Source organism: Zalophus californianus, chromosome 2 (assembly GCF_009762305.2).
Source record: "Zalophus californianus isolate mZalCal1 chromosome 2, mZalCal1.pri.v2, whole genome shotgun sequence".
Taxonomy (NCBI): Eukaryota; Metazoa; Chordata; class Mammalia; order Carnivora; family Otariidae; genus Zalophus; species Zalophus californianus.
In genome coordinates, this window is record NC_045596.1 from 131,867,394 (window position 1) to 131,889,244 (window position 21,851).

At 33.8% G+C, this 21,851-nt stretch overlaps 1 protein-coding gene across 7 annotated transcripts in view; it reads right to left on the bottom strand.

The window, feature by feature from the left end:
• The window catches only part of PDGFC (platelet derived growth factor C), a 202,505-nt gene that overhangs the window by 83,706 nt on the left and 96,948 nt on the right, over positions 1 to 21,851 (bottom strand). For 5 of the 7 annotated variants that reach the window (XM_027599551.2, XM_027599550.2, XM_027599549.2 and 2 more), the window contains one exon: positions 4,617 to 4,812. In XM_027599551.2, the coding sequence (XP_027455352.1) occupies positions 4,617 to 4,812 (196 nt within the window). Of the gene's footprint in view, positions 1 to 4,616; positions 4,813 to 14,971; positions 15,033 to 21,851 lie in introns of all 7 variants that reach the window. The other 2 variants (XM_027599552.2, XM_027599554.2) reach the window with 1 other exon arrangement.

The window sequence follows — 21,851 nt, forward strand, 5'->3', positions numbered from 1 at the left end:
AACACTGGATTACAACACAAAGAATAAAATTAATATCCATGAGTCTATACTGATATAAATTATGGAAGCAAGGAAAAAGGAAGGAAGGAAAGAGAAGGCACAGATTTTTACTGGAAAATTCCAAATTTTATTTATATATATATAATATATCTTCCCCTTCCAGGAGGTAGAACTTTTTCTTTTAAGATTTTATTTATTTATTTGAGAGAGAAAGCACAAAGCAGGGAGGAGGGACAGTGGCAGAGAGAGAAGCAGGCTCCCCGCTGAGCAGGAACCCAACACACGGCTCAATCCCGGGACCCTGAGATCATGACTGGAGCAGAAGGCAGATGCTTTAACCAACTGAGTCACCCAGGCGCCCCTGGCAGGTAGAATTTAATCACTCTCTCCTTGAATGTGGGCTGGACTTAGTTACATGCCTCCAATTAGTAGCTAATGAAAGGGTATTTTCCAGAGGAGCAACTCACCCTCAAAGATCAAGGTTAACATCATCAGTGATAGGTGAGGTATATAGGATGTACTTTCCGATATGATCTGAGGAAAAGGGCCTATCATCTATTTGGAATCCTTCCCTAAAACCCATAACTTCAGTGTAATCATGAGAAAAGATCCGAAAAACCTAAATTGAGAGCCATTCTACAAAATACCTGATGAATACTCTTCAACATTGTCAAGGTCATGAAATACAATGAAAGAGAGAGAGCCTGTCACGGATCGGAGGAGACTGAGCACTAAATGCAATAGGCTTATCCTGGAAAGAATCCTAAAACAGATAAAGGACATAAAGTAGGAAAACTGCTGACACCTGAATCAAGTCTGTAGTTTAGTTAATAGTACTGCATGCATGTCAAGTTTTTAGTTACGCAAATGTAACATGGTTCTGTAAGACATTAACACTGGAGGAACCTCGGTTAAGAGTATATGGAAACTCTCTGCACTATCTTTGCAACATTCTGCAAATCTAAAGTTATTCCAAATTTCAAAGTTTGTTTTTTTTAAAAAGCAAACTCTAAAATCAGAAAGAAGACAGGGATACCTACTAATACAACCAACAGCTTAATAAGAGATGGAAAAGAAAGAGTAAAGGAACTGAAAGGAAGAAAGAAATCTTCATTTCCCAAATCATATGATTTTTTGCATAAATCCAAAATAATTCCCAGAACAATTATTAAAATAAATAAAAGAGCTTATAGTAAGTTTGCCAGATATGAGATCAATACTAAAAAATCGATTAAATTTCTATATACCAGTGATACACAATTAGAAATGTACTTTTCAAGAAGGGATTTTAGCAAATCTATAAAGAATATAGAAATAAATCTAAATAATTATGCATAACATCTCTGAAAAGAACATTTGAAAAATGTATAGCCAATAAAGAAGACCCTAATAAATGGAGAAACATAAAGTTCTTCAAGATGAAAGTTATTTCTATTAAGATGTCAATTCTCTTCAAAATGATCTATATATATACATCCAATGCTATCAAATAAAAATCACAATAGGAGTTTTCAAGAAACTTGACAACATATTTCTAAAAAATAAAAATAGCAAGGATGCTCCAAAGAAGAAGAAAATGGGGTGAGACTGCCCTATCACATAGCTTCTACATGCTAGGTAATTAAGACAGCGTCATTTTGGAACACAGATGGACATAACTGAGCAAAGGAACAGAACAGAGAGCTCTGGAACAGACCAAATCATATGCAGAAGTCTGATTACGAATTAGCTGGCTTTGCACATCACTGAGGGAAAGAGTGATTATTCAGTACATGATGCTGGGACACTATTGGATAACCTAATGAAAAACCTCACCCATAAACAAAAATAGTAACAGATGAATCAAAGACTTAAATATGAAAAGCAAAATAGCAAAATTTAAAAAGCTTAATAAAAACTGGGCAAAAGACATGAGCAGACATTTCACAGAAAAGGAATTATGAATAGCCAATGATAATATGAAAATTTCTCAACCTCATTAGTAATCCGGAAACACAAATAAAATTTAGTATCGAGGTACAATTTTACACTTATTATACTACCAAAAATTAAAAGAATGACAACCAAAAGGTTGCTGAGAATGTGGTACAACAGAAATTTTTGCATATTGTTGACCGAAGTGTAAACTGGTCATTTTAAAAATCAATTTAACTCTACCTACTAAAGTTGAAAAGATAAATGTGTTAAGACAGCAATATGAGGGCGCCTGGGTGGCTCAGTTGGTTAAGCATCTGCCTTCTGCTCAGGTCATGGTCCCAGGGTCCTATGATCGAGCCCCGCATCAGGCTTCCTGCCTGGCGGGAAGCCTGCTTCTCCCTCTCCCACTCCCCCTGCTTGTGTTCCCTCTCTCGCTGTCTCTCTCTCTCTGTCAAATAAATAAATAAAATCTTTAAAAAAAAAAAAAGACAGCAATATGATTCTTAGATATAGACTCAAAATTTTTTTCTTGTATTTTTGGACAAGGAGAACAAACCACACAATAATCAAGTAAAACAAACAAAAAAAGTTAACTCTTTATACAATGGAATACTATGCATCAAGGAAAACAAAAGATCTAAGCTATCTGCACTGACATGAACTGACTTTAAAACATCATATTGTTCAGTTCACATACAGTATTATCCCACCGATCTAGACTCCAAAACAGGCAAAAAATAACCAATTTACTTTTTATAGGAAATGTATATGTGGTCAAACAAGAGATGGCAGTAAAAAAACTCAGGACAACGATTTGCAAGGACAAGAAGAAGATGTAATCAGGGAGGAACCAAGGGAAGGAGGCTCAGAAATACTGGAAGTATCAGTTTTCTTAAATCGAGTCTAATGCTGAGTGAAGCTCAGTCACAAGTTTGGTGAGGCAAGCCAGATGATCTTTTAATTTTTTCTTATTTAACTACTAATACACACTACACGTATATACATATGCATATGCATACACACATACATATAATGCCTCTCTTATAACAAAACCCACTAGATGTGCAGGTGTTCAGTGGCCCTCTTGGCATTGACCTGAAGGAGCAGGAACTAGAGCAAGAAGCACAAGAAGGGCTAATACTCTGGCTACTGCTGTTGATCTCTCTGACCCAGGAGACTCCTGTCTTTGGTTGGCATGCATGAAACTGTGGTAGGGTAACGTGATTCTTTGCACAGAGGGCAAAATCTTAAAGCCTTCATAAGTTTTAATAAGACTACGGACTATTGCATATGAAAAGATATAGGAGGTGCAGGATAGCATGGTAAAACTGTCTACATGGGTGTTGGGAAAAATGGAATGGAGCATTTGTTTAGGTATAAAATATGAATGAGATCTAGGGCCACTACTTTACTTCTCTGATCTGTGTCCTTACGCATAAAATGAAAGGTTAACAAACACAGTCTCTAAAGACAGCTAGGATAGCTTCCAGTTCTCAAAGTTAAAGATTACAGATGCAAGGGAAGAAAAAAATAACATGAAATGCATAGTCACAGAAAGAAGAAATGTGAAAAAAGTCATTATACAAATGTTAAAGATAGAAACTGTGATGACAGCAAGTACAAAGTTTATTTCATCTGTATTGAAATATTTATCTGTAATATACCATAAAGTGAAAATTCTCTTTTAACTTGTATATCAAAGAGAAAACAGCCCCACAATGAAGCTCAAGTAAAATATTTTCATGATATACAAATGCCATTGAAGTGAAAAGTCTTCAATAAGACCACCCAACCTTGTGCCATTCACAAAGGATTTAAAGAGTAATATTTGTATGACATACAGTAGGTGGTCTTTTGCGTGGGTGAAATACTCCAGCTGACTTTGGTTCATGAATGCTGCTGGAAGAATCACGATGGATTTCTACCTGGCAAACCATAACGTTAGCCTAAGCTTCTAATTCTGCTTTCAGAATTGCATTTCTTCTCTGTGATGAAATATCCAAATTTCGTTAATCCTACATGTTTGTGTGAGCATCCATGTGTGTATTTAGGTAGTACGTACCCATGAATACTGCTTTTTCTTTTATATACTTATTGTTTATTTTATTGACTTGGCTATCACGAAGCTCAAATGTAAAATTTTTAGCACTGATCATAACTTAGGTTTTCTGGCACAACTACATTCCTTTATTTGGCTTTTCCTTCTCTATCCCTTATTTCAAATTATTTTATTCCCTACATACTTTGTGTCATAAGTTACCTCGAATTATTTTCAGTAGATAAAACCGATGAATGCATACGTACAGTACGTGTCTTCTGATTTTAAAAGAAAATAGCTTGAATAAGGTTGAAAATTTCTTGGATCATCAGAAAAATATAACAGAAAAAAAGATGCCATTTGAAATCACATCATTATGGACTCCAAGAAACCAACTGAGGTTTCTAGAGGGGAGGGGGGTGGGGGGATGGGTTAGCCTGGTGATGGGTATTAAGGAGGGCACGTATTGAATGGAGCACTGAGTGTTATATGCAAACAATGAATCATGGGACACTACATCAAAAACTAATGATGTAATGTATGGTGACTAACATAACATAATAAAATAAAATTTAAAAAAATCACATCATTAAAATGAAGCAACTTGAAAGACTCTATACAACATTTATACTCTGTTTGAACATCAAGTATGACAACTTACTTGCATATGTCATCTTCTGGGTCTTCAAGCCCAAATCTTTCATCAAATGTAAGTTGTATCCATACATTTTCCTCTGCTGCTACCAATCTCCATACCAAGACCATATTTCTTGGGTAAGTATGAGGAAATCTTGGGCTGTGAATACTTCCATTAGTAGACACAGTAATAATTCTCTCATGCTGGGGATCTTGTACTCCTAAAGCAAAAATATAGGAAGAGACATACATTTAGCTCAGACATCTAAAAAACTACAGGCTTTAAAAGAAATTTTTTTTATCATCCATATTTTAACCCAAACAAGTGTTGGGTATGCCTCATACGATATAAACCAAGTGCCACTCTTTTCAGAACTCATGCAGAAAAAAAGGATTATTTTAACAATACTGCGTAGAAACCTGTATGCATTTATACTCAAAAGAGCATAACACATTAGTCTTCTTAATTACTAGAATGCCAAACTACCAACTCAGGGATTCCTAAAACCACAATTGGGCTGACTTAACACACGAATCTCCAAGAATGAATAAAAGATGAGTCATATTAAAATAAAAGGATACTTGCATATAATTCTATTTTTAAAAATACAGATAGTGAATTTTCCCCCATTCTTTAGCAGCAACTACAGCAATTGCAGCGACTTTCACTGAGTATTTGTTACTCACATCACATTATTTCACATTGATAAAATGCAATTTAAGAATATTGCTCTAGGGGCACTGGGTGGCTCAGTTGGTTGAGCCTCCAACTCTTGATTTTGGCATGAAATCGAGCCTCTTGTGGGGCTCCATGCTCAGCGGGGGGCTGCTTGTCCCTCTTCAGCTGGCTGATCCTCTCCCTGATCATGCTCGCTCTCACTCTCTCTCTTTCTCTCAAATAAATAAATAAAATCTTAAAAAAAAGAACCCTGCTCTAAGAAACTTCTAGAATTTAAAAGACTGAATATCAAGAGTCATGTATTAGTTAGAAGGTTATTTAGGTTAAAGAATAACCTGTTTTACTCTTAAAAAGCCCAAAACAATTTCAATAAGTTGCAGTTATGATTCGTAAAGCAGCTTTTTCATTCTCTTAACCTTGACTATTTGAACAATCTGGTAAGTATTATTTTACATGGTCTAACTTATAATTAGGAAGACAGAGTAAAGACAAATGTAAGTTCCTCTGAATATATACAGTACACATTAAGAGGAATATCATCACATTAGTAAATATGCATTAACTGCTACAGAATTTTTTAATTAAATAATTTAATATTGCCATTCTTCTCAATGCCTGAATTTGTCCTCAGCCACAAGTAACCTATTCAGAAACGTGTTCCCTCTCAGTGGATGCCAATATTTAATACTGATATTGGCTATATTAACTTATATGAATTATATGATTATATGAAATAATCAATATTTCTTTTATGCACATAAGTTAGCACCAGTATATCTCCAAAGAACACAGAAGGATCTCTCAAGTGAAATGAATTCTCCTCTCTACTGACATATTTTCTTTTAAAAATAATGAAAGTTTACTGTTACATTAAGTTAATTACCTGTTTTCAAAGATTTCTTTTAAAAATTGTGATATTTCCCAACCTCTAAATTTTCTTCCAATAACCTACATATTTCAAAGGTGTTTATAGCAGCAGTTTATATCAAAAGTCCTTCTCATTTTGGCAACTAATACTTTTTAATGAATCAATTTTTCCAATCAGATTTATTAAAATTTATTATTTGCCCTATTTCGTCTAAAAAATGCCTTATATAATCCAAGGCACTCTACAAATAGGGCACTGTTTACTTTTTCATATATAACCAAGAAAACAACATAGCTACTAAAAAAATCTGAATTCTATTTTTATAACCAGCCAAAAAAGCTCATTGCCAAAATATATATACTTAAATTTTGTTTACATCTTTTTTCCCCTTTATGATCCATAATTCCATTAAACTATAATTAAACATAATTTAAAGACTGAACATCTAGGCCTTCTTTGTGGTAAAAGAATTGTAAATTTCCTTTTAAGTTAAATTGCTGCTCCCCAAAATGCATCTTTAAATGCAATGAGGTTTGCCACCAAATACATATGATTTACACACGACTGTCAAAGTTTTATGTAAATCTCAAACAACTAGACCTATAATCAGAAAAAAAAAAGGAAGCAACAAACATTAAGTTCTACAAGAGTCTACATTTATAGTTTTGTTGTTTAAAAAATTATAGTTCTAAACATATACCTTTACTGGTATTTTGAGGAAGAGACAAGTATATATTTTATAACTATTTTATTGAACATTCACTTTTCCCATGTCCAATGGACAGTATATTCAAAGAAAAACAACAAGGTAATAAAACAAATGTTTGTAGTCACATCACTAAAATATTACAACATGCCCCTAGCCATGTATTCTAAAGAAGAATAATTAGCATTGGAAATGAAAATATACATAAACACGGACTTAAAAAAACTACAATTATATGCCTTTTTACATTATCTTGGCCAAACCCTCTTAAGGAGGAAGTACGGAAAACTAATATGAACCAAAAATAGAAAAATAAAAGGAAAAGGGAGATAAATAATGTAAATACTAACAAAAACACTAACTCGAAAAGATATCTGCACCCCTCTTGTTCACTGCAGCATTATTTATAAGAGCCAAGACATGGAAACAACCTATGTGTCCACCAGTGGGTGAAGGGACAAATGAAATGTGCTTTATATATATATAATGGAATATTATTCAGCAATAAAAAGGAAAAATGCCATTTGCAACAACATGGATGGACCTTGAGGGCATTATATTAAAATAAGTCATACAGAGAAAGACATATATACTGTATGATCTCACATGTGGAATTTAAAAAAAAAAAAGAAAGAAAGAAAAGGAGCTCATAGATACAGAGAACAGACGGGTGATTGCCAGAGTGGGGGAGTGGAGGGTGGGTGAAATGGGTGAAGGGGGTCAAAAGGCACAAATTTCCAGTTACAAAATAAATCATGGGGATGTAATGTAATATACAACATGATGACTACAGTTAATAATACTATACTGCATATTTGAAATTTGTTAAGAGAGTAGATCTCATAAGTTTCTGTCACACACACACAGAAATTTCAACTATGTATGAAAACTGATGTTAACTAGACTTAATGTGGTGAGCATTTTGCAATGTATATAGGTATCAAATCATTATGCCGTGTACCTGGAACTAATATAATGTTATATATCAATTATACCTTGATAAAAATAATAATGTAAATACTGTAAGGTTATTGACTACACATGTATACATATAACTCAATTACATTGAATCATATATCTATATTATTCTATTAGTTTAGCATTAAGTCAAAACAATTTCACAATATTTGCTATGCATCTCATAGTATTAGTCCCTTTAAAGATATATTTATTATGACTGAAAGAGGGTAGGAATAAGAGAAATAACAAGCAATAAAAATTATAGTACTTGAGGGGCTCCTGGCTGACTCAGTCAGTAGAACATACAAGTCTCGATCTCGGGGTTATAGGTTCAAGCCCCCCATTGGGTGTAGAGATTACTTAAAAAACAAAAATAAAAAATAAAAAAATAAAATAAAAACTATAATACTTAAAAATGTATTATTAATAAAGAGAACACTAAAAAAGAGGTTTCCAGATAATATGTCACTCATAAAAAAAAAATAAATCCATATCCTTTCTCCACACTAATGTTTTAGGTCGACTGGTGCAGAAAAGAGCTGTAGGATTAAGAATTACATACAGTGTTTTAAATGAAAATCATTCTACTTTCTAAGTCTTCTTTTTTTTTTTTTTAAGTAGGCTCCACACCCAGCATAGAGCCCAAAGTGAGCTTCAACATAGTGACTCTGAGATCAAGACCTGAGTTGAGATCAAGATTTAGATGCTTAACTGACTGAGCCACCCAGGCACCGCTGGATTAAGAATTAGGTAAAAAAGAAACATCTCCAAAATTGGTTAGTTTTAGAGTCGTAAAGAACTCTGGTTCCTGTTTCACATTGGCAAGACAGTAGCGCTATGTCACTTGTAAACTGACAGACTTCGCAGACATCCTGTGCAATTTCTGGTGTGTTTACTTCCAAATATATGCTATTTTGAAATTATGTTTTTTAAAAAAAATTCTATTTGGGGCACCTGGGTGGCTCAGTTGTTAGGCGTCTGCCTTCGGCTTGGGTCATGATCCCGGGGTCCTGGGATCGAGTGCCCCGCATCGGGCTCCCTGCTCCACGGGAGGCCTGCTTCTCCCTCCCCCGCTCCCCCTGCTTGTGTTCCCTCTGTCTCTCTCGGTCAAATAAATAAATAAAATCTTAAAAAAAAATTTAAAAAAATTCTATTTTCCAAATCCTTACTTGATAAATATACATATCAAGAAAGAAAGAATGATTCTTTCTTCTTTTTGCCTATAATAATCCTTGTTTATATTATTTTTGTTAGTCTGTTTATATAGTTCTTTGCTTTTGCTCTCATGAACTCTCAATTAACAAGTTTCAATTTTAACAATAGTCAAAATCATATGATACACAAACACACACACATGCACACGGTTTTACTGACTCCATGAACTGGCACCTTTTCGCCTAGAAAATCCAGAATAATCTCATCCTAATCCTATTTGATCTGTAGAAAGAAGATGAATTTGAGGTGCATAGTGCAAATAAATCTCTCTCCATAAACTCCAGTCTATATAGAAGTACCCTATGTTTATGTTTAATATTTAAAATTCTGACTATTCATACTAAAGTATTATATGATACTACATTGTACTAAAATACAATAATATTCTAGATAGGCTCAATCTTCTCTTTCCCATACCTTTAAAACAATAGCAAATTAAAATAAAGACAATCAGCAGCACCGTCCATCTCAAACTGTTTACAAATTATAATACATTTTCACTAAGGAAAAGAAAATAAGGGATTGTTAATATTACGTAAACCATAAAACAAATATAATAAGATATGCTCAATTGAGGTTCTTGAATTTATCCCAGAAGATGATCACTTTATTCCTCAAGCTAATGAATAGTCAAAACTTACATATTGGAAATCTTTTATGTTTCCTGTTCTGTTCCAGGTGCTTGGGATATCACAAATAAAACAAAGCCTTGTCCTCTTAATGTGACAACTTCCTGGACTGTATGTTAATATCATTCTTAAACTAGGTATACAGCAACTAATATTCAGCTACCAAAACTCACTTCAATTGTTTCCTCTTTTAGAATTCCATCTCTGACAAAAACAGAGAGGGAGACAAACCATAAGAGACTTAACTCGAGGAAACAAACTGAGGGTTGCTGGAGGGCACTTGATGGAATGAACACTGGGTGTTATATACAACTGACGAATCACTAAATTCTACCTTTGAAACTAATAATACACTATATGTTAATTACATTTAAATAAATAAGAATTCCATCTTTGATTCACATCGTACATTCCTGTAGGACTGCATATTTTAATGATAATGTATGGGTTTACCTTCCTTAGTTTCTACCACACTATTCATTCCTAAACTGTAAAGGCATTTACTCAAGTTGAGAAGCTAACCACCCGTCTAGCTCTGTGCCTTGCCCATGGCACTACCTCATACATATTGATAGTATATATAAAAAAAACCAATATCCCACGGCAAGAACACGTCAGAAGACAGTTTTACATATTTCAACATTTCCTTCTCCATTCCTACGATCCTAGTGACTGCACATGATAAGGATGAGAAGATTTTACAATTTATACTCCTTCTAATTAAGGCCCCTTAATTCATAACTGATATCTTACTCAAAGTCCATCTATTATAACCTACATATATATTTCAGCTGAAGGTGATAGGTCACAGAGTACTCATTATTGAGATTTGCCATTTTCTTAACATGCTTGCTTATTTTAAGAAAGTAAAACATATTCTATAATTTTACCACACTCTGAGAATTCCATAGTTATAGTCATTATTTTATCTTAATTTTGAAATATGAATAAACTGATGATAAAAGCTGCTACTTTAGGCAAGACACTTGATATCAGACTTTATTTTTTATAAACTAAAGATAATCACAAGCTGTTTTAAAGTTTACATAAAATGATAACTGTATCAATTAATCACCTTGATAACTGTAAATCAGTATGTATGTGAAACAGAAACTTTGTCCAAAATATGCTGTCTAATTAAAATACAATGAGAGAAAATTTATTATCAGGTATCAAGTTTTTCTGATGTCAGTGAATAGGAGATTGTTATGTAAGATAATGCAAAATTGGTCATGTGTACAAAGATTCTAATTTTGCAAAGATCAAATTAATTGAGCAAGAAACAATGATGTGTAGGCGGGGATTTCAAATTTCTGATTTCATTCTACAGGTTCATTAGGAGAAAAAAAGCAGGTTTGTAGAAATTTTGCCATTTCCTTGACCTGACACTATCTTCAACAAAAGGTTTAAATTATTTTTCATTTACTGAGAAGCACAAGAATTCACACATTAGCCATGATAGTAACTACACGTGCTAGTAAGAAATGGGAGTCTTTGTTCAGGAAGTTCATAGCATATCTTCCACATGCAATGAGAAAAAGTTAATATGCTGAGCATATCCCCAACATCCCCATCACTACTACAAAGCAGCCACTGGGAAAGAAAGGCTGGATTGAACCTTCCCAGAAGTGTGCCTGGACAACCAATATAAGCCCATTTCCCTCACGCATGCATGATTTTAATGGGCCAATCAGAGCGAATCCAATGCCTTTTCTTCATGAGAATGACATCATTTTGGGTGAAGAAGTGAGATCCGGAACTACTGTATCCATTAAGCTTGTAATAGAATCCAGTCTGATGAAAAAGTCAATGCACATAACTAGGCTGATAAATGATAGTACAGAAAAATGGAGCTAGATCCCAGCTCAAACCACACAATAAGTTCATCCCATGTCTGGGCTTCTCAGGTACATGACTAAATAAATCACTTTTATTACTTAAGCCAATTAGAGATATATAATTTATATTTGCAACCAAAATCATTATATAATGAACATGTCTGAATTTGCCTGGGTTGGCCTTCATTTAGTCCTGTGATCCTGGTATGATTATTATTAGTGGTTCCCTTTTCATGCTCTAAAATATTTGATTTAACATCATAAAGAACACAGGCAGTAAAGTCTATAAAATTCTTCTGGTATTGAGGCATGAGATATAGAATGGTGAAGATTTGACAGCATGGTATTTTAGCCTTAAGGTAAGGGTAAAAAATAACTTATTTTTATTTTATACAATATTTTCAAATGAAGGCTCAATTATGAAAGATAAACTAGCAATAATGTTCTTACCTATTATGTAACGGGATAAACAGCCAGTATATATAAACACAGAGTCTCTGTAAAGCTCTTATTGCACACCAACTAGTAATGAATACGACTGTATACACACTCCACTATAGTGAGCCACGTTTAGGCAATGGTATTATTTTTTATCCTGTGTTAAACTGCGCATTATTTTAGATACCCCAAAAAGGCCAAAACCAGAATGTAGAACAGAAATAAATTAGGAGTAATTCACATTACAAAATAAGCATTCCCTCTAAAGATTCACTGTTGATTTCATTTCTCAATACTTAATCAACTCTCTTGTTGAATTAAAACTATTATTCAATGTAGAAAGCTTATATAAAATATTAGAAGTTCTGAAATATTTTAAGCTGAATACATTTATATGAAATAATATTATTATATGACAAAAACTGGCTAGTGTGATTAAGCACAAATTCATAATACATAACAAATAAACAAGCTTACTTAAAAGAAAATATGTTCACTAAAGAACCTCATCTGTTTTGAAGACTCAACATCTGTCCATTTTCTGTCTGCACGGGACATATAATTTACGACATTCAGACTGGAGTTTACCAGCAATTTCAAGTATGGAAGTAGCTACCTATTTCCTTGTGAACACACACTGGTTAGATACAGTACTGACATTCTGATGGGAAGATGTTTAAAATTCATCAATGAAAATAATGAAAAGGTAATCAATACAAACTTACTCTTTCACAGAAAACATGCAAGTAAGACCATTAAGTTTATGTATGCCTTTAGCGAATATTTAAAATATCTTTAAAATTCTCTTTTAGGTTAAGCTTTCAATTAAGCAAAATAAGTGATTCCTAAGAAACAATAAAGTAGGAATAAATTTATTTCTGTCTTCATATATTCAGCAATCATTTATGCTGAAAAATGAGACTACTGCTTCCCACTTATATTAGCGTTTCATGTTCACGGGTGAATGCATACAATGTATAAGCAATAAGCCTATGATTCTCTTATGAATAATACAAAAGACAGTCAACATAATAAATTCAATCACTTCTTTACAAATCATGTCCTCCTATCTTATGTTTTAAATGTTATTAAATGCTGCTGATAAGTGATAGCGTTTGCATTTCCGTAAACCATATTGAGATTTATAAATTGTACTTGTAGCAAGGTCTTTGGTTTCGGCAGTAATTCCACATAATGACATCAAGAATAAATGAAGAGCAATTATACTGGGACATGACTGCCCCTTCCGAGGCTAATTAAACAAACTATGCTCATGAATGTTCTAATCTTCCTGCCCTGCGGGAAAACACCACTGCCTCACCCCACACTACCTCAACAACTCTGGTCAATCTTGAAGTCATGTTAAAATATAAATAAAATATAAGTGTGAGACTTTTAAAAGAAATGAAAGCCATAAGTTAATAATAAAACACATCATTTGGTGGGGAAATAGGTGGCCTAAATTTTACTCCTCAGAGATATTTTTAATTGGCTTGAATATGCCCATTAACAGCACCTTTTAGCAGCAGCTAGCTTTACAACAGCAGTTTCAAAATTAAACCGAAGATCCTGAGGAATTAAACTGAAGATCCTGAGGGAAAAGGTCTAAAAAGAGAAGCTGAACCTAGGTTAGAACAGATTCAAGATACACACTTTTACTCAAAATAGGGAGGGAACTGGACTTGAAAGAGTCTAGGAGAAGTTTCATTTGTGAGGAGTGATTATTCTTCAACACTTCATTATCTCTAGTTTCTTCCACCATATTCAAAAATACCTACTTCCCTATCTTCTGATCTCAGTGAAGACTTTGAGGATTTATCTGTCAGATTGGACACTGTCAGAGGCCATTAGAAGATTTGAGAGTCCTTCTTTACGGTATTTGCACTGTTTATATGAGTGTAATCCCCCAGCCAGCAAATGGACTGGCTGCATTCATGACCTCCCAACAAGTAAACAGACCTGTTTGAACACAGCATTTCCTTGAAAATTTTTGTTCATGAAACCCAATTTTGATGTTGAAAATTCTCCACCCATGTTCCCTAATAATCCATCCATTCCTCTTCTGAGAGAAATGGAACACTGATACGGAACAACATGGAACGGAGATACGGAAATAAATGCCCAGGGGTCAAGGAGAGTAGGAGAAAAGGAACAGAAAAAAAAAAATTAATTTAACTGCAGCAAGTTTAACAGTACTAATTATCTTGACAAATGGCACTTAGTCTTATTCTCAAGTTGAGATAGGGCTTTTAGGAAAGATGTGCATAACACAAGCCTTAAAAACAACTAAACTAATCATTTAAATAAATGATTTAAATTTACACACATCTATTTCTGTACAACTACTCAAACTATCAACTATTTTACAGCAGTTATCATACTTGAAAATTCAATTGCAATGTTTTATTCTTGTTAGAAGTCAACCAAAAAAACCAAGTCAACCGAAACAAAAGACTTCTGATGAGGAAGCAATATACCAAGAAAACAAAACATAAGAAAAACTATCTGATATAAACATATATTAAAGCTTTTACTCAATAAGAAACTTCTCATTAAGTACTTTCTGCCAAAAGAAAATACTTATTAATAAAGGATGGGGGAAAAAAGTCTAAGAAACACCAGAATCATCCATTATACTTTGAGAAACACACTTCTACTCTCTCTATACCACAACAGTCAAAATAAAATGCCAGGGGAAATTATCCTTTAACATTTCAGAGAATACAGAAATGAGAACAGAGACATTTCAAGTAAAGAACACTACGGTCTGAAGACCATTAGGAATACGAAAACAACACAGGAGCATTGGGACGACCAGGTAAAATTTACAAGTACAAGGACAGAAAAGACTCCCATTACAAAAGAAAGGCATTCAAATCTGTACTAGTTCATGTTGAAAAATCAGATAAGAATATTATTCCACCTAAACAAATCCTATTCTTTAATATGGTTCACTACATCAACTTCAATTATGTGAGAGGACGTTAGAGTGCACAATAAGAAAAGTTTAAAAATTCAGAGTAAATAAAAATATATGTTTTGCTTACCTTTTAAATGTTCTTTCTCCTCTTTTCTATGCCAGTCCAGATGCTTGGGTATAGTTCCTCCCTGCCAGTAGATGGAGATAGTAAAATTGAGTCTTTTGGTGACCTCGCATCCTAATCTAGGTGGTTCAGAATCTTCAATTTCAGATTTTGGAAGTAAAAAAATTTGAATGATTGAAAAGACACATAAAGCTTGTAAAAATTATTATGTGAGTCAGTCAAATGAACTTTTATTCATGGTCATTTGTACCAATCTTTAAGGGAGAGGGTCTCGGCTGGCATAGAAAAAAATAAAAGAAAGAGCATTATTTTGTAGGATAAATTCCCTTGACTCTTCATTCTTCCCAGCGCTTCCTCATTTACTCAACAAATAAATACTGAATACGACTCAACAGTAGCTTGCAAGTTACTAGCCAGACGCTTTCATACACATTATCTATTTAATGTTTTTAACACCCCTGTGAAGAAGTAATTATTAGCCCCCAAAATCTTGTCCCAGAAACTACACTTTTTAAAGTTCCATATGGTGAGCTGACTCTTGGCTTGCCAAGTTTCTGTAGTCCTCCTGATGTTCAGTTAATGACTTTTCAGGTTTAGGGAGAATGATTTTCTTTCTCCTACTGATAAAGGAGACCTTGAAGTGGTTGAAAACTCACTTGCTATTGATAAGAACTATTTATGTGTTGTTTCAAATTAATACAAGACCTCTAACAGCTTCCCAGGCAGAAATTCAAAAGCTAAGGTGCAGCCATTTTACAGAGGTTAAATGGATCATCTGAAATAAAATGGGGTTCAGGAGAAGCGTTTCATGAAATACTTATTCTTTGAGAAACTGTGCACTTAAGGTCAAATTCAAAGGGATAAACAAAAATTTGTGATTACTAATAATGACTTATGAAAATAGTAAAATTAATAACATTTTCCAAAGATACTAGAGGACACACAGGTACATCCTGAGGATGATAAAGAAACAGACTGGAAGAACATTCAAAACTGAATTGAATATTAGTGATATTACAAAATAATTGGCTCCATTTTTCTCACTCAGTTTAGTAAACCCATTGAAATTTTAATTAAATAGAATACATCCCTAATCCTTATCACAACTAAAGTCTAGGTTTCAATACTCCTGGTAGTCATGGTTTGTGACTTTATTTCAACATAACACACTTTGAGAAAAAAGGGTATTACACAACTATCGAACAAAAGTAAACACAATTTGTTCAAGAATGACTGATTAAAATAAAATACTCACTTTTATACAGTCACCTTAATCACTCTGCCCAAATGAATAAAGTAATATTTATACACCTCTTTATAGTTTTTATAATGATTTTCAGATTATAAAACACTTTCTTTAACATACTTTTTTTCCTTTTTTGGCTGTCACACAACCTTGAAAACCAAATATATTATGCAAACTTTATTACTGTGCCAATAGTGTTAGCTGGCACAGTAGGTTAACCATATAATTTCTTGTCCAAACCAAAACATTTTTAAGACTAAAAGAGGATGGTATTAATTGTGTTGGGACAACAGACAGAAACTGTGAAGGTCCCTGGAAAACATGAACATATGGTTACCCTAATGAAAAATGACCACACTAACTTCACTCCAGAACTTTTGAGCCTAAATCCTATTCTCTTTCCACTCTACCATAAGACTCCAGAAAATCTTTCAACGTGGACATTTATGAGATTAATTTTTAAGTATATGTTTTCCTATTGGCATCCCCATTCAACTTAGCCCACCGAGAACTTTTTGTTTTCGTAAACTTGGTAATATTATTACATTTATAGTACTTTATTTCAAGGTAGGTTAAAACAAAAAAGACAGCCAACCTAAAACCTTTTCTGTTTAACTGCTTTTTAATGGCTTGTGAGGTGTTTCTAAAATTACCAATGGAGCAGGAGACATTTTGACCAATTATTACTGATTTGCTGGATTCTGGCTCCATTCCATTGCTCATAAGAACAGGGTGACATTAATTCTACTCCCAATTGTAAACTTTCTTCCAGAATTTGGTACTCTTTTAAAATGATAAATTCCACAGTAACTCAAAGAAGATAAGAGATCATTTAAAACATATTTAGCGGCGCCTGGTGGCTCAGGTGGTTAAGCACCTGCCTTCGGTTCAGGTCATGATCTCAGGGTCCTGGGATCGAGTCCTACATTGGGCTCCCTGCTCAGCGGGGAGTCTGTTTCTCCCTCTGCCTGCCACTCCCTCTGCTTGTGCTCTGTCTTCTCTCTCTGACAAATAAATAAAATCTTTAAAAAAATATATGTTTAATGATTAGGGTTAAAAATTATGGAAAATAAAACTGTACTAAAAAATATAAACTGCTTATCCTTCACAATGAATGCAAGTCTTGCATATATATTCACTTACTTGCTTATTTAGTTTTTAAAGTATCTGTGTGTAATTTAATTGAAATCTAAAAGGTCATGGATTTTGCCTACATTTCTGTTTTGTTTGGTTTCCATTTTTTTTTTACTGGTATACTGCATCCCTCAAAGTGTAACACAGTGACTCACACATAATATACAATAAATATTGGTTGACTGGCTGAACTGCCTCGGAATAAAGCTTTGCATGCTTCACCTGCAAATCTATTTAGAAAGAAAATTTTGTAGATATGGCTTGATTACTGGCCTATCATTATTTTCTAAAGATCATTGGCTTAACAAGAAATGACTGAAATCCTTCACATTATCTGAGCAGACACTAGCAGCTGTTGCCAGGTCATCAGATAGGTTCCCAATGGAATCCAGTTATGTTAAATTCGTATTTGGAATTGCTTTGCCCTGATCTCTAAAATAAAACTTCCAACAACAGCGAGATTTCATCTAAAGAGCATCATATTCAAGGAAAAAATCATTATTCCTTTCTGAAATCAAAAGTTAAGTATCTGTTTAATAAATAACATCCCCATTCTCTTGGCCAGACTTTGGAAACACACATATATGTTAAGCAACAAAAAATGTGAGATTTTTCTCTTCACAATTCCCTTCCTTACCATAATTCCTGGATCAAAATTTGTTTTAGTTAGCCTTATGCTTTAATTTTTCTGTGCCAGATGACAGGTATCAAAGGTAATAATATTTAGAACTGAATGTAAGTATTATGGTATGGTGGTGGAATACAGTAGCACCAGTATGGAAAGGAGCATGCCAGTAGGATGATCTGGATGGAGGAACATAATAACGTTTTTGAGGAAGTTTTTGAGACAAAAACAAACCTTGACATGATTTGCTAAATAATGTCTATAATCCTCTGTTCCTTTATAATTGCTCCAATTATAAAACTAGGCTTCAGAATTCCTCAAGTATGTTAAACTTCTGAACCAAGTATTTAAAAACAAGAACTATTTATTTTTATCCTTTTAAACCAATGACTTGAGAAAGTTTTGAGAATCTGATGAAAGATATGGGTGCTCAAACCAGAAAATTATATATCTAAAGACATACTCCCATAGTTTTCACACGATAGCATACAATTTCAGAGTATTCATCCAGACCCTAAAAACTATGTATGAACTCTTTTATCTATGAAAAATCAAGGTTAAGAACACTTTCTCTAAAAATAACTCGTCCATTATAAAGCAAAACAAACAATGAGTTTTTCATTCCAGAATCAGGCAAGCTAACAGTGCCATTTTGGTAAAATAGTATCATTGTAAAAGAGTAACTGATATAGCAATTAAGCATTAAAAAAGAAATGCATTCTGAAGGAAAAAAAATATATATGCATATATAGTAGGTATTGTATGTTTTTTACATAAAAACAATGACAATATTTCAAAGACTTCCAAAGCAACTGTAAAAGTTTTAAAATATTTTCTGGAAAATGTATCTAAAACATGTAATTTAAAAACAAAGGAAGAATTCTTTACATTCACTAAAACATGTATTATCGGTCCTAAGGAAATTTTAGAGATCGGTTATCAAGAAATACATACATAAAAGAATACAGCAGATAATTTCATTGCACTTCTACATTTCAACAAGAAGAATTTATTTACTACAACAGTTTTTAAGTGCAAATGATAAGAGCACAGTTGCTAATATTTGAGCACTAATAGTGAGTGAGAAACTGTTGGGCACTCACATGAACTATCTCACAGCAATGCTGAGAGAGAGACTTGATCATCACCACTCTACCAAGTAGAAAACCTCTAACTGGACCAAAACATCATGAACATAGCAGAGCAACAACAGTAACAAAATAACAAATATGGACCCCACCAGGGAAGATGCTTTGATGACAAAGCTGTTTTCTTTTCCTTTTTTTTTAAAGATTTTATTATTTATTTGACAGAGGGAAGAGAGCACAAGCAGAGGGAGAAGGAGGCTCCCCGCTGAGCAAGGAGCCCGATGTGGTTCTGGATCCTGGGACCCTGGGATCATGACCTAAGGCGAAGGCAGATGCTTAACCAACTGAACCACCCAAGCACCCAAAGATGTTTTCTTGCAATGCTATCAATGACAGTACCCCTAATGAGTAGTAGTAGCAGGAGTTCACATATTTTTAAATAGGTGGTGGTTCTTCTGAGCCATGTAGGTGGGTCAGACAGCATTAGCTATATCTCATTTGATCCAGGTTCTTTTGTGACTGGATTAATAGTGATTCATTTTCAGAAGATACTTAAGACAGCATGAGAAATTTCCCTCTACCTTTTTTTTTTTTTTTTAATAGCAGAAAAGCCTGTTCAGTCAGGTTGAAAAGCAGTAACACAAGGATTGTATATGTTGTTATTTTTGGATCTTAAAGAACTGTTATAACAATATAATTGAAATCCTCCACCACACTTTCTATTTCATAAAGGACAGTAAAGGAAGTTTAAAAAGACTGCAGTTATATATACTATATATATGTATAGTATATATATATTTATATATAAATAATATAAATATATATAAGTTCTATATAGGTAATTAAAATTTTCACTCAACAATATTGACTAAAACAATTTTTCTTGAAAATTGTATAGCAAGCAGGTTCTCTTCTTTAGTCCTTCAGTGAGTTTAGTACAGGAATTTATGGTAAAATAGTATACAGTGGGTACCTTTTAAACTGTCATTGGATTCAGGGTCATGTAATACAAGGAATCATCATCACGTCTCTATTTGTTATTGAAGGGTGTGAGTGGGATAGAAAAGACAGACATTAACTGTGATCTCCTTCTTATTTTTTCATGCACGCTCTCTCCAGAAAAAAGTACAGTATAACAGTAGAGTACAGTATAAAAGGTCCAACATCATAAAAGTCCTAGAGAGGGGTGAAATTATAATAAAATTATTTACTCAAAGTTTACCTTTTAGTCAAGAATAAAATATTTTAGCATGTGTATTAAGCTGAAATCTTTAGTAAATCATGTACAGAACACATTCTAAGTAGAATTAGATTTCAGAACGATGCCCAAATAACCAGGTCAACAAGTATTCACTCACTGTTTGCTGAGTTAAGGGCATAAGGCATGTGGCCTGGCTGTTACAGTGAAGTCCTGGCTCATAGTCACAGAGTCAAGTGTTATTTACTTGAACTACAAAGCTCTCAACAATTTTGCTAGGTGACCCTTCTACCTCTTAAACTTTTTGACTTTAAAAAATGTATGATAAATCTCCATATTCACAATCTTTTCATATCTTTTTGCTTCAGGACATGGTGGTGGTTGGTGATGGTGCAGGTGGTAGAAAGCTACTACGTTAACATCATGGCCAACGTCAAGTGTACTTAATTCAAGGGAAGTTATCCATCAATTCTCCCATACCCTGCTGTTACCTTAAGAAAAGCAGCAAGTCATCTAGAGGAGGTTTAGGGAACTGAAAAATATTCAACATAACCTCATTAAGTTCATATTTTAAATGATTTTTCTCTCTTGCTGTTCATAAGTATGTGATTATAGCTAGTTTTAATACTTTCTCTATATTAAACAGAGTTCCTAAAATTAAAACCATAAGCCCAAAGTAATCAATGGGAATGCTAAGAATCCATGCAAGTGTAAAAAAAAGAAAAAAAAGAAAAGAAAGTGAAAGATTCAAGCAAAAAAGATCAAATCACTTGATTTACTGGCAAAAGTAATGTCATGTGAGAAAATTAAGTATTTTGTAACAAAAAAGGCAGTATATTAAATACCACGAACGGCATACATCTGCAAGTTTTCGTGACAGTCACACCTGTCACTAAAAAGGGAAACATTCTGAAACTTCAAATGATATATATTTTTTTATCTAAAGTAAAACTAATTGTTGAGCTAGAAACTGAATCTTTCATGTGTCGCTTTAAAGTCAAATAAAATTTCAGCACTGCAAAAATAAATGGCTCTGAAAATGATGTCTGTGCTAACATTGCTATTTGAGGATTATCTGTCACCGGCACTGACAATGCAAAGGATGGGTCAGTGCATCTGAGAGAGGAACAGCCTAGTAAGGCTTTACAATGAACAAAACCACCCAAGGTGGGGGAAAAGGATATGTAAAAATAACTCTCACAAAATTAGAAGTAAACTCTTTTTTCAACATAAAAGCAAGCAATACACATGTTTTCAGGGACCGATTTTTTTTTTAAAGATTTTATTTATTTATTCATGAAAGACAGAGAGAGAGAGAGAGAGAGAGGCAGAGGGAGAAGCAGGCTCCCAAGGAGCAGGGAGCCCAATGCGGGACTCGATTCCAGGACCCTGGGATCATGACCTGAGCCGAAGGCAGATGCTTAAGCATCTGAGCCACCCAGGAGCCCTTCAGGGACGGATTTTAAAACTGTTTTCTATCAGTGAACCACCAACCACCAATGGGAAGGTATGACAGCTAGGAATTAATCTTTTGATGGCTTCTTTTTTTTTTTAAGAGGGAGAGAGAGAGCGAGCAGGCACACGTGCCTACA